General features: G+C 46.1%; 1 protein-coding gene across 4 annotated transcripts in view; it reads right to left on the reverse strand.

Moving 5' to 3' along the window:
* Positions 1–335: 335 nt before the first annotated feature.
* Dctn5 (dynactin subunit 5) overlaps positions 336–14397 on the reverse strand; it is a 32090-nt gene continuing 18028 nt past the window's right edge. For 2 of the 4 annotated variants that reach the window (XM_020184445.2, XM_074059479.1), the window contains one exon: positions 10198–13240. In XM_020184445.2, the coding sequence (XP_020040034.1) occupies positions 13143–13240 (98 nt within the window). In that variant the 3' untranslated portion in view covers positions 10198–13142. Of the gene's footprint in view, positions 715–10197; positions 13241–14397 lie in introns of those variants that run through there. The other 2 variants (XR_012443181.1, XR_002213651.2) reach the window with 2 other exon arrangements.

A 14397-nucleotide genomic window follows, 5' to 3' on the forward strand; every position in this document is an offset into this window, starting at 1 on the left:
GTATCCAGATGGAGAAAGAAGACACTATTGACACCCCAGAAGTACCTGGCACCCGGCAATGGGTCCCTTACCCCACCTCCCAGTTAGATGATTCACCAAGAGAGTCACAGGACTCAGCCAATAGTTGTGTGCACGGCTGTAATTTATTATAGTGAAAGACTATGAAGCAAAATCCACAAAGAAAAAGGCACGTGGGGAAAACTCCAGAGGAAGCCTGGTCCAATCTCCCCAGAGTCCTCTGGTAACTGCTGTTCTAGGCCAGAGCCCAACTCCAAGTGTTCCAACATGGGAGGAACCCTTCACCCCAACACACCAAATAAAGAGATGAGTAGTGGTGAAGGGCAGAGAAGGAAGATTTATTACACAGCACTGGCACGCAGTGGAAAAAGGCAAAGGAAGCACGATCTTTAGGTTTAAATAGGGGAAGAATTTGGGCAGGGGACATAATTAATCCTGGGCAAAGTGTGACTTGGTCGATCATTATCTCTGCTCTGTTTCTGTGAAGTTCAACTTTAGAGAGCTTGTTATCCTGTCATCACTTGAGCAATCTGGTCCCCATGAGGTGATTCCTCCTGCTCCAGGATGCAGCCTCATGATCACAGGTAACTGTCCCCATTGGGTTGGGGAGGGGGTCTGTCCTGGGAGGCTCTGATGTTCCTTGGGGGTGGCTTCAATCCCTTGCCATAAAGATGTTATCAATTAGTCCTGTCCTTCCTGGAACCCAAAGAGACAGCAGGAGAGACTCAGAGCAAAGAAGACAGAGGTAAGAAGAAAGCAGCTTTTCTCCTGCTTTTAGTTACCTTGTGTGCCCAAGTAAGGAGTCAGTGCTTTTTAGCAAAAGCAGTGAATAAGTACTTGTTATCCTCTCCCAGTAGCAGTGGAGTCACATGGACATAGCAATGAGCTGTGATGACCCAGGGAAGGTCATAGGGAGACTCAAAGCCTGGGGTTTTATTGGGAACTGATCCATCATGCCTAACATATACCAAAACTTCAGACTTCCAGGAGGAAAGCAGGTGTTCACATAAACCACATTGTTTGCCCAATGGTTTAGGCACAATGAGTCATTCATCACTTAGTGGACGCAAAGAAGCCACTCCTCCAAACCTGAGCTCCCAGGTGCCAGCTAAGGGCCAGCCCTGTAGACAGCCTTTCCAAGAACATAGTCATGGGCCTATTTATTGTCTCTTTTCTGAACAGCCTTATCCCTTGGCTGAGGCTCCAGGCAGCAAAATTGCTGTTGGTAGGACCCCTTGCAAAAACATGAGGATAATCTAGGATGGATATCTGTTAGGCAGTTAGGGCCTGGATTTAACCAGCTAGAACCAATCACCACGCACCATAAAAGTCTATTTTAGAAAGTTCCCATGTGAACTGTTTTACCTGCCCATGACCCCAGTTTGAGCACAGCACACACTGATAGGAAGTCTTCCAGGGCTAAGGTAGTCAGCGTCATGTACAGAAGTGTGATATCAGAGGGCACAGGGGTACCCCTGGAATCCAAGAATTTACATCAGGGAACCCCAAGCAGCATACTCAGTCAGGTAATCTAGGTTGACAAGGGCCCCCATGTGGCCTCCTACCATAGCCCCCCACCCCCACACCCTGGCATTTCCTGTCTGTCTGAAAAGCTCCTGGGGTCCTTGATTTCCAATGGGCTCCCCAAAGACAGTAAGTCCCATTTGTTTGTGGTATATAGTTATCCATCTCACAAATGAGGGTGACGTTTAAGTGTTCTCTGTGAAAAGTGCTTGAGCCAGGTCCCCCTCTGCTGTCCACAGTCTAAGCTCAAAGTAGACACAGAAAGACAGCCTTGGGAGTTTTCCTTCAGGAAGAGGGCAACACTTCCAGGAATAGTTATAAAGAACAAAGATCAAGCCTCCCAGTGCCAGGTTTTCTTTTTCTCTTATGTCACAGAACCAGTTGTCCCATTTAACCATCCTAACTTGACATTTTCCAATCAACTCTTAGGCTTTTTATCTGGAAGGACTATATGCAAAAGGCACAAAAACAATTTTGCAGATACACATTTGTATACAACAGAAGCAGAAAGATGCACTCAGGAATAGCAATGTGTTATGAGCTGAATTGTGTTCCCCCTAAAATACGCAGAAGCTCTAACCACTGGCACTTCAGAATATTCTTATATTTAGAGACAGGCCTTAAAGAGTTGACTAAGTTAAAATGGGGTTGTTAGGGTGGGCCCCCATCCAATATGACTGGTGTCCTTATAAAAAAATGAGGAGGGGCTGGGTGTCAATAGCTTATGCTTGTAATCCTGGCTACTCAGGAGGCAGAGATCAGGAGGATCATGGTTCGAAGCCAGCCTAGGAAATAGTTCAAGAGACCCTATCTCAAAAAAATCCATCACAAAAAAGGGTTGGTGGAGTGGCTCAAGGTATAGGCCCTCAGAAATCACATTCAAATCCTCAGAACGGCAAAAAAAAAAAAAATTAGGACTGGGGCATGCTCAAGTGGTAGAGTACTTGCCTAGCAAGCACGAGGCAGAGTTTGAGCCGCAGTACACCACCAATAATAAATAAATAAATACCCTAGCAAAACAGAGTAGAGGTCACATGTGCGGATACAGCAGAAAGGCAGCTAGCTCTCTACATATTCAGTGAACGAGAACTCAGGAGAGGTCTTGGACATCTCTGCTCCAGAACTACAAGAAAATTAAGTTCTGTTATGTAAGCCACCAGTTTATATTATTTTGTAATAGTAACTCAAACAAATTAATAAAAGATAAATTCTGAATTTTCAAAAGTTTCAAAATAGTTTTCCCTAACCTTCTATCTCTTTTGTCCTAATTATCTAGGGAGCAACCTGGAATAAACCAGTCCCTTTCTGGGCACAGCTGCATTTGCATCAGCAGCCTCCCTTTCTAAGGTGCTCTGGGTTGGCAGGACAGTGAGGAAGCAGGAGGTGGCCCATCATGCATGGCTGCACGCTACCCCCAAGTCAGAAAGCTGCATACAACGGATCAACGGCAGAGAGGCTACCTCGGAGAGGGGCCAGGGCTGCTCTGTGAAAAGCAGGTGGAGGGGTCACAGATTCTGAGATGTGCTTTTCCCCAGCTTGCCTCATTCCTCAGGGATCCCCAGTTAAGAATGCAGTGAGGTCTGTCTTGGAGATATAGTTGATACACAGCTTGAGTTTTGGTTGCCCCATCCAAGAACAGCCTGTTGCTGTGGGCATTTGTAGGAGTAAGACATCCAGCAGCACTCAGCATGCTTTCATGGTTGAGCCACAGGAAGGTCCCAATCCTAGGTCCCAGAGTCTGCATCCAGCTCACTGAGCTGCGCTGGGGCTGACCAGCTCATAGTAGACAGCAGCAGGCTTCAGCCTAGAGGCAGTCCAGGCAGTCAGGCCCCAGGAACTGGGGTTCCAGACAAGCAGTGCTTTTCTTGGGCTGTAGCATGCCTGCTGCTGTGGCCAGCTGCGCTCCAAGTCTAAGTGACAAGCAAGGCCTCCTGCCTATCTTGTCAGTCTTAAGACTGCAGATTGACCCACTCCAGATAGGCACACCAGACTAGAAAATGATCAGCCTCCAAGAGTCAGGCATTTGATTTCAACAGGGGCTCATTAGCAAGCTAACAACCTTTTCAAATTCCAAATGTGTATTTCCATCCAGAGATTGTCTCTCTTTTCCTGTCCCTCTCTCTCACTCCAGAGGCTCAAATAGACAATCATAATAATAACCATCAGCTAGGCCTGGTGTGGAGGCTGAGGGAGGAGGATTGTGAGTTTGAGGTTAGCCTGGGCTACATAGCGAGACCCTACGTAAAAAAAAAAAAAAAAGAAAAGACAACACTTAAGGAGACTTATCCAGGTTCTCATACCCAAAGAGTTTAAATTCCAAGCCACCACCAGTGCAAAATATGTATCTCGTCATACATTTTTTTTTCCCCAGTGCTGGGATTAAAACCCAGGGCCTTGGGCACACTAGAGAAGCACTCAACCAACAGCTTTTTAATTTCACTGTTTTTTGCAGCTTTTTTTGTTTGGGATGCTCCCTTAGCATTGATGAAATTATAAGCATACAGCATTTTAAATCAGCTTTATCATGTAGCCAGATGCAGTAGTCATAAAATACAAAGACATTTTTGTAAAAGTCTCTTTTTCTGATGGCAAATTTACTCCAGCATTATACAGTCAATGCTGCAATGTTATAGGTCACAGCCTGCACAGGCCATTTCTGCACAGGCTCCCTGCCAGTCTACATCCCAAGGTATGGGTTTTTGTTTTGGTTTGGTTTTGGCTTGTCTGTCTGTTTGTTTTGGCAGAACTGGGGTTTGAACTCAAGGCCTTTTGCTACACACACAAGCACTCAACCACTTGAGCCACTCCCCCGACCCTTTTGTTCTTAGGTTATTTTTCAGATAGGGTCTGGAATTTTTAGTCCAGGGCTGACCCTGTACCTCAATCCTCTTACTTATGTCTCTCCCATAGTTAGGATTACAGATATGTACCAACACACTCAGCTTGTTTGTTGAGATGGGTTCTCAATCACTTTGCCTGGGCTAGTCTTGAATCTTGATCCTCCAGATCTCTGCCTCCCAAGTAGCTGGGGTAACAGACATGAGCTACCACGGCTAGCTCCACAAGGAATGTTTTTTAGGCAGTGGAATCAACCAGTAAAATTGAGTTAGAGAGTTTTTCATTTGCACATTCAAAGGCCTGTAAGCACCCACTGAATGTGTGTTTCATTTATTCCATTTAGAAACACTTAGTGACAAATGATGAATCACCAAAGAAAATATCCCTAACTCCTGTGATAGCTACTTTTATATTTCCCTTTCCTGCAGGTCAACATGCAGTTTCAATGGTTTTTGTTTTGTTTTGAAATGGAGTCTTTGTTGCCCACGCTGGTCTTGGTTTCAATTTTATATGTTACAATTATGTCAACATATTGTTAATACAATGTGTTAATACTGTATTGTATTATATTGCATTGTTAATACAATCTATCTGCCCAGAGTCAGTAGTAATGATCCTAAGCAGTGACCCTTAGGAGCGCTTAATATGTGCCGGCACAGGCTGAGCCTGGCAGAGATGATCTCATGTAACCGCTCAACAATCCCAGAAGAAAATTATCACCCCCACTTTGTAGATGGGAAAAAGAGCACCTTTGGATTGGGTTCCTCGCCCGCGGTTATGTGGCCAGGAGGTGGGAGATCTGAAATCACCCACTCAACTCTGCTGATCTGAACACACACACCTGCACGTGACCTTCCAGGGCCTTCATTGTCTGTCTGCTCAGGTTCAGAATGAACCAGACTTACCTGATCACTAGCTCAAGTACTTACTCACTCCCACCCAAAATTAGTATGACCCAAACTCATGGACCAAGGAACCCTGGCTTCTAATGCCAAGCCCCTGCCTGATGGATGACCTGGGGCAAGTTACTTAGCCTCTCTGTGACTCAATTTTCCTGTCAATAAAATCCCCTAGGATTCCATGTAAGAAATGAAGTGTCTATGGCAGGTTCTTGTGAAGAAACTCAATGAGGACAGCACTCCAACAGTACCAGGCACAAGGCACATGGATACATCGGTTGTTATAGAAATTAAGACCTTATGCTCTTTCCCAGGGATCTCAGTCACTCGCAGGCCTCATCAGTTCCTTAAGCCTCACATACATCTTTATTCTCCCTGCTTCTCTGCTGACTGCTCCCCCAGGCTCTTGCTACCCTTATGGAAAGTCAGAAAGCAACCCCAGTCACCCAAGGTTAAGGTGAACGCAGCTGAAAAGAGGCAAGTAGGAAGGGCCAAGGAAAACCATGGGCCAGCGATCAGACCCAAAGTCTGAAAGCTTAGAGGTGTGGGTTTCATTTCTGTGTCTTGGCTGACTTTCATCTGTGTGAGCCCCTTTTCCCAAAGCCCTATGGATTTTGACATACAGAAAAGCCCACCTACTCTCTCCAGGGAAGCAAGCTGTCCTGTGCCAACCAACTTTTCTCGCTTTAGGGTCCAAGTCAGAGATAGGAATGAAAGCTGTGGGGCCAACCCAACAGCGGGAACTTTAGAAAAACAAAGAATTAGCAAACTCCAAACTTGGGACAGCAAGTGTGGTGCTCAAAGTCACATGAGTTGGATTTTTCCCCCCTGTGGTGCTGGGTGCCAAAGTTGGTGCCTCGCACATGCTAGGCAAGCACTGTACCGCTGAACTATATCCAGTGAACCAACTGCTTTGAAGCCCAAGATGAAGGAGGAGCAGAATAAAACATGGACTTTGCAGCCAAGCAGCAGTTGGCTTTAACTCCACTCAGTTATTTATTAGCTGTGTGGCAATGAGCAAACTTACTCAACCTCTCTGATTATCAGTTTCCTTTCTATAAAAATGTGGTGAAATCCCTACTTTATTGACAGATGAGAGGATTAAGTGTTTTCCAATAAGTGCCTGGTTCTCCACAGATGCAAAATAAGGAAGAGTGACTTCCTCCATCTCTTCTTTGTGATGGATTGGTTATAAAGACTACTGTTGTTGTTAGTTCTGGGATTTGAACTCAGGGCCTTGTTCTTGGTAGGCAGATGCTCTAGCAGTTAAGCCAGTACACTGGGACTTTTTGCCTTGGTTATTTTTGAGACAGGGTCTCCCTTTATGTCTGGCCCAGCTAGTACCACGATCCTCTTATTTGTGCTTCCCCATGTGTAGCTGAGATTACAGGCATGCTCCACTAGGCACAGCCGCTGATTGAGATGAGGGGTCTTGCAAACTTTTTCCCCACTGGGCTAGCCTCAAACTTCGATTCTCCCGATTGCCATCTCTCAAGGAGCTAGGATTTAAAGGTTTGAGCCAACACATCTGGCCAGAATTTTTTTTTTTTTTGAGACAGGGTCTCCCTATGTAGCTCATATTGGCCTCAAACTCACTGTCCTCCTGCCTTAGCCTTCTGAGTGCTGCAAAGATGTTCTTATTCTTATTTTAAATGTAAAACATATGTGAGAATGCTGTACCTTATACTATAAAGGATTTCACTTGAGGTGTATCACTTCCTAATGACAACAGTTCTAGCTACCATTTTTTGGGTGCTTACCTGAAGCTTAAGTCCTCAAAACAGCCCCATCCAAGATGAGACCACTAGGCTAGTAAATGGCAGGGTGGGAGCTGACACACCTGTCCACCCCACCTCCCCAGGCCTCCATCTGAGAACTCTGTTTTCTTGGCTTTCTCCCCACTGAGCTGTGAGGTCCCTATGGGCAGGGATTGGCTCCATCTTAATCCTCCTGTATCTTCAGGATCTAGGGCAGGGCTGGTACTTAGTGGGTCAGTAAGTATTGAAGTGACTGTGAGTGATGGGACTTCCCTTCTCTGTGTAGCATAGGATCAGGGGCCTGCCATCCTAGGCTAAAGGGCAACATGTTCTATGAAAATCACAATGCTGGGCTGCAGTGTGGTTCTGGTGGTACAGCACCTGCCTGTAAGTGTGAGGTCCTGAGTTCAAACCCTAATATAGCAAAACAACAACAACACGATGTCATTGCTGAGGGTCTGAAAGTGTCCCTGTGATAATGGACTTGTGGGGACTTGTCCAAAGTGGAAGGACATTTTGCTGAGACCAGTTCTGAAGGAGTCGGTCCCAACACACACTGCTAGTACCATGTCAAGGGCCTTGCAGGTTGCTCCACAGAAGCTGCCCCAGGAGGTCAGCCAGCTGATCTGATCACCCACAGCAACCATCAGCTGGTTAGATGCCACTGGGTCCTGGAGAATGGCAGAGCCAGCTAGAGCCTGGCTGGGGACACCCTCTGGGCTCTCAATGACCAGAGCAGGATACCAACAAAGCCCTCCCAGGCCACCAAAACCCCTTGTTTACAGTAGAGAAACTTCTGAGGATATGCTAAACAGGAACAGTATTTTGTCTGATTAATTCAAGTCAGATGGTCAGTGACTAAGAAACTGTGGCCTCAGGTCCTAAGTGAGTTGGTCGATGCAGAGTGACTAATTCAGAAGCACCACCCATCTCAAACAACCATAACGACTACATGCAGCCAAGTAAAACAGAATTGGTCAACAGGACCTCACAAGTCAGCCTTGTCTCCTGCCCCAGGGACCCTGAGATCTGATGCTGACCTGGGGCAGAAGAGGGGCTGGAAGGGAGGGGCTCCCAGTCAGGTGATCACGCACTGAATCCATGCTGGATAACCTACAGGCGCACACTTAACTCCTCAGAGATCACGTGGGCTCAGACAAGAACATGGCACAAACTAGACTTCTCCCTAGCCATGCCAAGGACCCCTCCATATGGGGACCACAAGGAAGCCCCCAGACAGATGATTATCCTCCAAAGGTTGAACACCCACTTTAGCTAAGCAATGGTCTCCCTCTGCTCCCTAATTTCTGACCCAGGTACCCCTTCAGGAGTACTCTCAGAAGGTACTTCCCAGGACCAAGAGGCATGAGACACTGGCAGGGGGTGAGGGTAGACAGGAGAGGGGAAAGCGAAAACATCCGGGGTAAAGGAAGTGATCTGCATGGGGCCCTGGTGATGTTTCCCACCCAGACCCATTCATCCCCTCTTCAGGTGATGTCACCACACCACGAACCCCAGGCACCAACTCTCAGCCCATGTGGTACACACTGAGACCAACTCTATTTCATCTTTCTGGCCGCAATGATGCCTTGAGATGGTATACTCCTCTATTTTGGCCAGTGAGAACCAAATCCAGGAGTATGTCAGCAAGAGAAGCCCTTTCCACCAATAACTGGACGTGTGTGGGGTGGGGCGGGTGTCACACTATGGAGCCTGAAAATAGGGTTTAACCAAAGGAAAGCAGAGGTGACTGAAGACACTGTTTTGAGTCCTGGGATGCAGCCTGGAGCCCAATCTAGCCCTGGTCTTCTCTGCTCTGTGAGCCAATAAATTCCCCTGTTCCCTAAGCCACTACGAAGAGCCCTGGTCAAGGTCTTTCCCATCTGTCTTCTCTTCTGGGAGTCCTCTAAGGACAAAGCGACTCTCTTTTCTGGGGTTGTAATTTCCTGGTGACAGACTGTCTCTGGGGTCAGAGCCACTATGGAGACAGAGTCCAGCTAGCCTTTCCTAGGTTACACACTCAACCGTTATCACACTTCCAAACACATCAGTACATAATTACAGACCCTACTGTTTGTAGCAGATTCTGGTTTTGACTTTCCAATCCCTTGTTTCAGTAATGAACTGATTTCCCCACCATGGGAGGTGGAGGAAGGGTCACGACTCAGATTGGGTTAATCATAGGGCCAAACATGCTGGTCACAGTGACCGATCAAGGAACTCACCACAAACCACTGAACACTTTCTTTGGGATTTGCCAGACTAAAACGAGAAACGTTCCTTTGGATGCACGTCAAGCTGTAAGCTGTCATGTCCCCACTGCACAGAGAAAGCCCACTTGCTATAGAAGGAGCCAAAACAAAGGTCTGCTCGAGTCTGCTGCCTCCCAAATCCCCCTCTCCTTTGAACTATCAGAACCTCCTTCCTCAGCTTGGCTGCCCAACCAGAGCAAATTTATAGCCTCTCTTTATCTAAATGTACCCATGTGACAATAGGAATCGGGGTGCCTGATGACATCATGGAGTCCAGCCACTGACCTGCTCTGACCCACCTGAAGTCTCTGCACTGTTAAGTGAGAGAAATGAACATCTGCTTTGCCTGGGGTACTGTATTTTGGTGGGCTCTTTGCTACAGTGGTCTAGTCTGTCCCTTTGCTAATGTGCAGATGGAAAGATGTTTTTTTAAAACAAAAACAAAACAAAAAATCACCCATGATGGGGTGGTGCATCCTGGGATACAGCTGTCCCTGCAATAATAAGTTACTACTTGTAGAGTGCTTTCTAAGCCCAAGAACTGTCCTTAATGCTCACACAGCCCTTCATTTAACCCTCTCCAACTTTCCAAGGTGCTGTTACTCCTGCTCTACAGTTTAGGAAACTGGGGCACAGAGAGATGAAGTTGCCCAAATTCACATAATACTGTGTTGCTCAAGCTGGTCTTGAACTCATGATCTTACCACCTGACTAGCTGGGATTGCAGGCACACATCACTGCACAGAACTAAAATCCCCCTTTTTGCCTTACTGGTTCAGGTGGATTTCTGTCACTTGCAACAAACCATTCTAACGGATTTCATATCTAGTTTCCACGTTCTTCTACAGACTGCCAACCACACGGCATGATTTTTTTTTTGGCACTGGGGTTTAAACTCAGGGCCTCACACATGGTACAAAATTTTAATACACCATTGAATGACTGTAAGAAATACAATTATCCCAGGAGAAACTGTCAGACCATAACAGTAGCTACAACACAACAGGATAAACTACAATGACACATCTCAGAGGGGACACTAGCCTTCCTGACTATGGCAGACATTGTTAGATAGTTCACCAAACCCCTTTTTCTTGTCTGCCTGAAAAAGCCAAGTACTCACTTTCTTGGCTTCCTGTGTAGCCAGGGATGGCCAAATACACAATCTGGGGCAATGAAAGGTATTTTAAGACAGAGGGATTCCAACACAATGGTTAAAAGCACAGACTCCAGAGCCCAAATACCTGGATTCACTGTCACTTCAGTTGTATAAATTTGGCAATTTACCTAACCCCTGGTTCCTTGGGGATCATAAATACCTATCTCATGGTTAATTGTGAAGGGGATTAAAGGAATTTTTAAATGTGACAAATTGCCAGGTGTGGTAAAACACACCTATAATCCCAGCACTCAGGAAGTAGAAGATTGTGAGTCTGAGGCCAGCCTGGGCCTTTTTTGAGAATTGTGTCAAAAAAGAAAAAGAACAAAAAATGAAGAACTCAGGAGAGTACCTGGTACATGGTAAACATTCTACAAATGTTAGTGACTGCTGTTTTTAAAATCACCCATCAGTGCCAATATGGAGCAATCTCTGATATAACAAGAGCAAGGCATAGAAAAGCTCGTGCAGTGTGTTCTCAGCATATGAATGAAGAGTCGGCATACACATCTATATCTGCTTGTGCAAGCACAGCTTCCCTCGTCACTCAGTACAAAAACTCCAGACAGGCTGGCTTCTGGACACAGATGAAATGGGATTCTGGACTGAGATCTACTTCACTGTATCTCTCTTCTATATTAACTGGGTTGGATTTTTTAAATATGCTTGAAATATTTAAAGATTTTTAAAATTATGTCCTAAAAGGCTCAAAAAATGTGCTTTTTAATTTCAGTTGTTTACCAAGCAAATGGACAGTCGGTTGCACCAGGTGGCAAGCTCCCTTTTAGAGATGCTCCAACCCAAGTTGGAAGGGAATCTCTCACACATGCCCTGGAAGATTTGTCATCAGCCAGAGGGCATCCAACTTTGCCAACTTCAAGATTCACCTCTCTGGTGGCACAAAAGGACAAAGGACCTGGGGAAAATGCCTGCATGACCACGAAAAACTGCAATCATCAAGACTGCTGGTACCAGACAGGACCCACAGAGGATGCACTCCAGGCTAAGCTTGTCCGGGCCGAGCTGAGGTGCACAGGCCATGCAGTTGAACAGATGTGGGACTTAGGTCAGCCTCTTCCTCATCATATGGATTGGACCAAGTTGTCACTGCCGTTTGAGGGTTTTTCTCATTGTAAAATGGAAGTAACACCCACTTTGCAGAGTTAATGTGAACAGAAAGCTGCAGCACAGAAGTGGGCATGCAGTGAGGTGCCTGAGAAACAGCAGCAGCCACCACCGGAGGTGACAAGAGATCACCTGCAAATGACAAGCTCCATGTGTTGATCTTTCAATGCACAAACAAGAAAGTGACAAAGCAGAGTTGCTTTAAATTGAATAGTGGAGATGGTTCCACACAGCTGCTTCTGCAAAGCTGGCACCTAGCTGAAAAGCCAAGATGGCTCCTGCTGGGTGTTCACCTTCATGGCTGAGTGGCTCTGCCCAGTTCACCTCCAGCTGACCAGAGCCCTGAGCAGGCCAAGCTCCTCAGACCCTCTTTCTAAATCTCCCTGTTGCACCCAGAGGTGGGAGCAAATCAGAAGGGCTGTGACATCAGCCAGGGGAGAAGGTAGGAATGATCCCAGCAATGTCACTTACTCTGTGGCTCTGTGTCATAAGATTTTAAGGATCCCTGGTACATAAATATGATTGGGTTCAAATACAGACATTCTGGTCTGTATTTTGGGGTTTTTTTGTGTGTGGTACTGGGGTTTGAACTCAGGGCCTACACCCTGAGCCACTCCACCAGCCCTATTTTTGTGATGGGATTTTTTCGGGATAGGGTCTCACAAACTATTTGCCTGGGCTGGCTTTGAATTGCGATCCTCCTGATCTCTGCCTCCTGAGTAGCTATGATTACAGGAGTGAGCCACCAGGGCCTGGTTTTTAACTGTAGGGTTTTGAGCAAAGATGGGGTGGGTTGAACAGTTCCAGGCCAGACAGCATGTATTTATAAGTGCTTTTGTATCTGATAAAATAAGACAAATAACTTGAGGTAAGAAGGGATTACCTTACAAATCCACCCACATGGGAGACTTGAACCTGGAACTTTCAAGTAAAATCTGGGATATGGAGATTTCCTGTTTTGGTGAAAGCCAGAGGCCCTAGTACAGAATTCTAGAATGTCTTTTATTAACCATTTGTGGCAGTTAAGGTCATTTTGGGAAGAAGAGAAACACTAATCATCCTGCCCTTTGATTTTTAATAGCCAATAGGAATATGAACTCTGAAGTCACACTCTTCCCTGGGATTAAGAGCAATTACAGCCACTGCCAAATGTATGAGCAGTAGAGAAGTGAGAGTGGTCTGTATAAGTGCGTGCAGCGGGTGTAGTGCATGGCTGTGAGCAGCACCCAGCCACGCGGCCTCTGTGCAGGAGTGCCGCTGTTTGGCAGGCCCATTTCAGCCAGGTTCAGCACCTGGGGGCCGCGGGGCTGGATGATTCTGTGTTCCACAGATAATGGTATGAAGTGGTCTCTGATAGATAAGGTGTGCACACAGTGTGAAGATGACTCCTCCAGATGTTCTCAGGGAACTCCTGCAGCACCAAGAGCCTTGAAGGAGTGAAAGTTCTAAATTAAAAACAAGGTGGGCAGAAGATGGCAAAGACACAAGAGTTCCTGTACATAATGACTGCTCACTTTGTTCCCAAGTTCATCTTCCAGCTCAAGTGAATTCAAGACACAAGGCAGAAGCACTAGACTTGTGTCAGTGGCAAAAACTTCTGATAGTAGCTCTTGGTGACGTCGATCATCAGCTCCTGAGTACACTCCGGGAGCTCCCCTGAGAAGAGCCCTGGGGAAAGAGAGACCTGGTCAACAGGGGCCCAGCAACGAACAGCTCTAGCTCCTGTTCACACCCAAGACCCTTTCCTCTCATGTCAGTGTCTAAATGCTAGGTTTCCCATCTTTAGGACTGACAGAATCTTCTGATCATGTCTTCTAGACAATGTGAATTTGTGTGTGGGAAACAACACTGTAATTCTCCACATTCCAGGTAGAAGAGATCAAGACATTACTGCAAGATCTGAAGAGTTAAGACCCCTCTGAATGCTTCAGAGGTTGTCCCAGACAAGAACCTGTCCACCCCAGGACCCTGTTCTGAGCCCCACTGTACCAGCCCTACCTCACCCTTGAGGTGAGACTATCTGCTGTACAATGAAACTAAACCAACTACTCTAGAGACAGATAAATCAGGGAGGGGAGGACAACAGAAGGGCTCCACAGAAGACAAACGATGGAGCAAGCGTAGTTATAATTAGGAAGGTCTGGGGAAAGAGGCACTCTCAGGCACTGTGTACACTCATACAACCGTTTTGAAGGGCACTTTAGAAATAAATGGCTTGCAAAACTTTCAAAGTTCATTCTCTGTGGTTGGATAATCCAAGATCTAAGAATGTATCCCAGAGATAATTGTCCTCCATCGTAAATACATGTACAAGAGTGTCAATGTAGCACAGGTTCTAATTAATAGCGAAAAACCAGATACAATTAATTTCTTTCCTTCTTTTCTGATACTGGGGTTTGAACTCATATGCCCTCATACTTGCTATGCAAGCACCCTATCGCTTGAGCTATACCCCTCAACCCTTTTTGCTTTTACTTATTTTTCACATGGGGTCTTGCACTTTTATTTGGAGCCTGACTAGTACTTTGCTCCTCCTACCTATGCCTTCCACATAGCTGGGATTACAGGCATGATCTACCATGCTTGGCTTGTTTGTTGAGATGGGGTCTGGCTAACTTTTTGCCTAGGCTAACCCTGAACTGTGATCCTCCCTATCTCTACCTCTTGAATAGCTAGGATTATAGGCATGATCCCTGGCACACCTGGGCACCAGGTAAAACTTCTAACAATCCATTATAGTAGGGAACTGGTTAAATATATCATTATACATCCATGCAGTGAAAAACCTGTAGCCCTTGAAAGGAATAAGATGGACTGGGGACGTG

This window comes from Castor canadensis, chromosome 17 (assembly GCF_047511655.1).
Source record: "Castor canadensis chromosome 17, mCasCan1.hap1v2, whole genome shotgun sequence".
Taxonomy (NCBI): domain Eukaryota; kingdom Metazoa; phylum Chordata; class Mammalia; order Rodentia; family Castoridae; genus Castor; species Castor canadensis.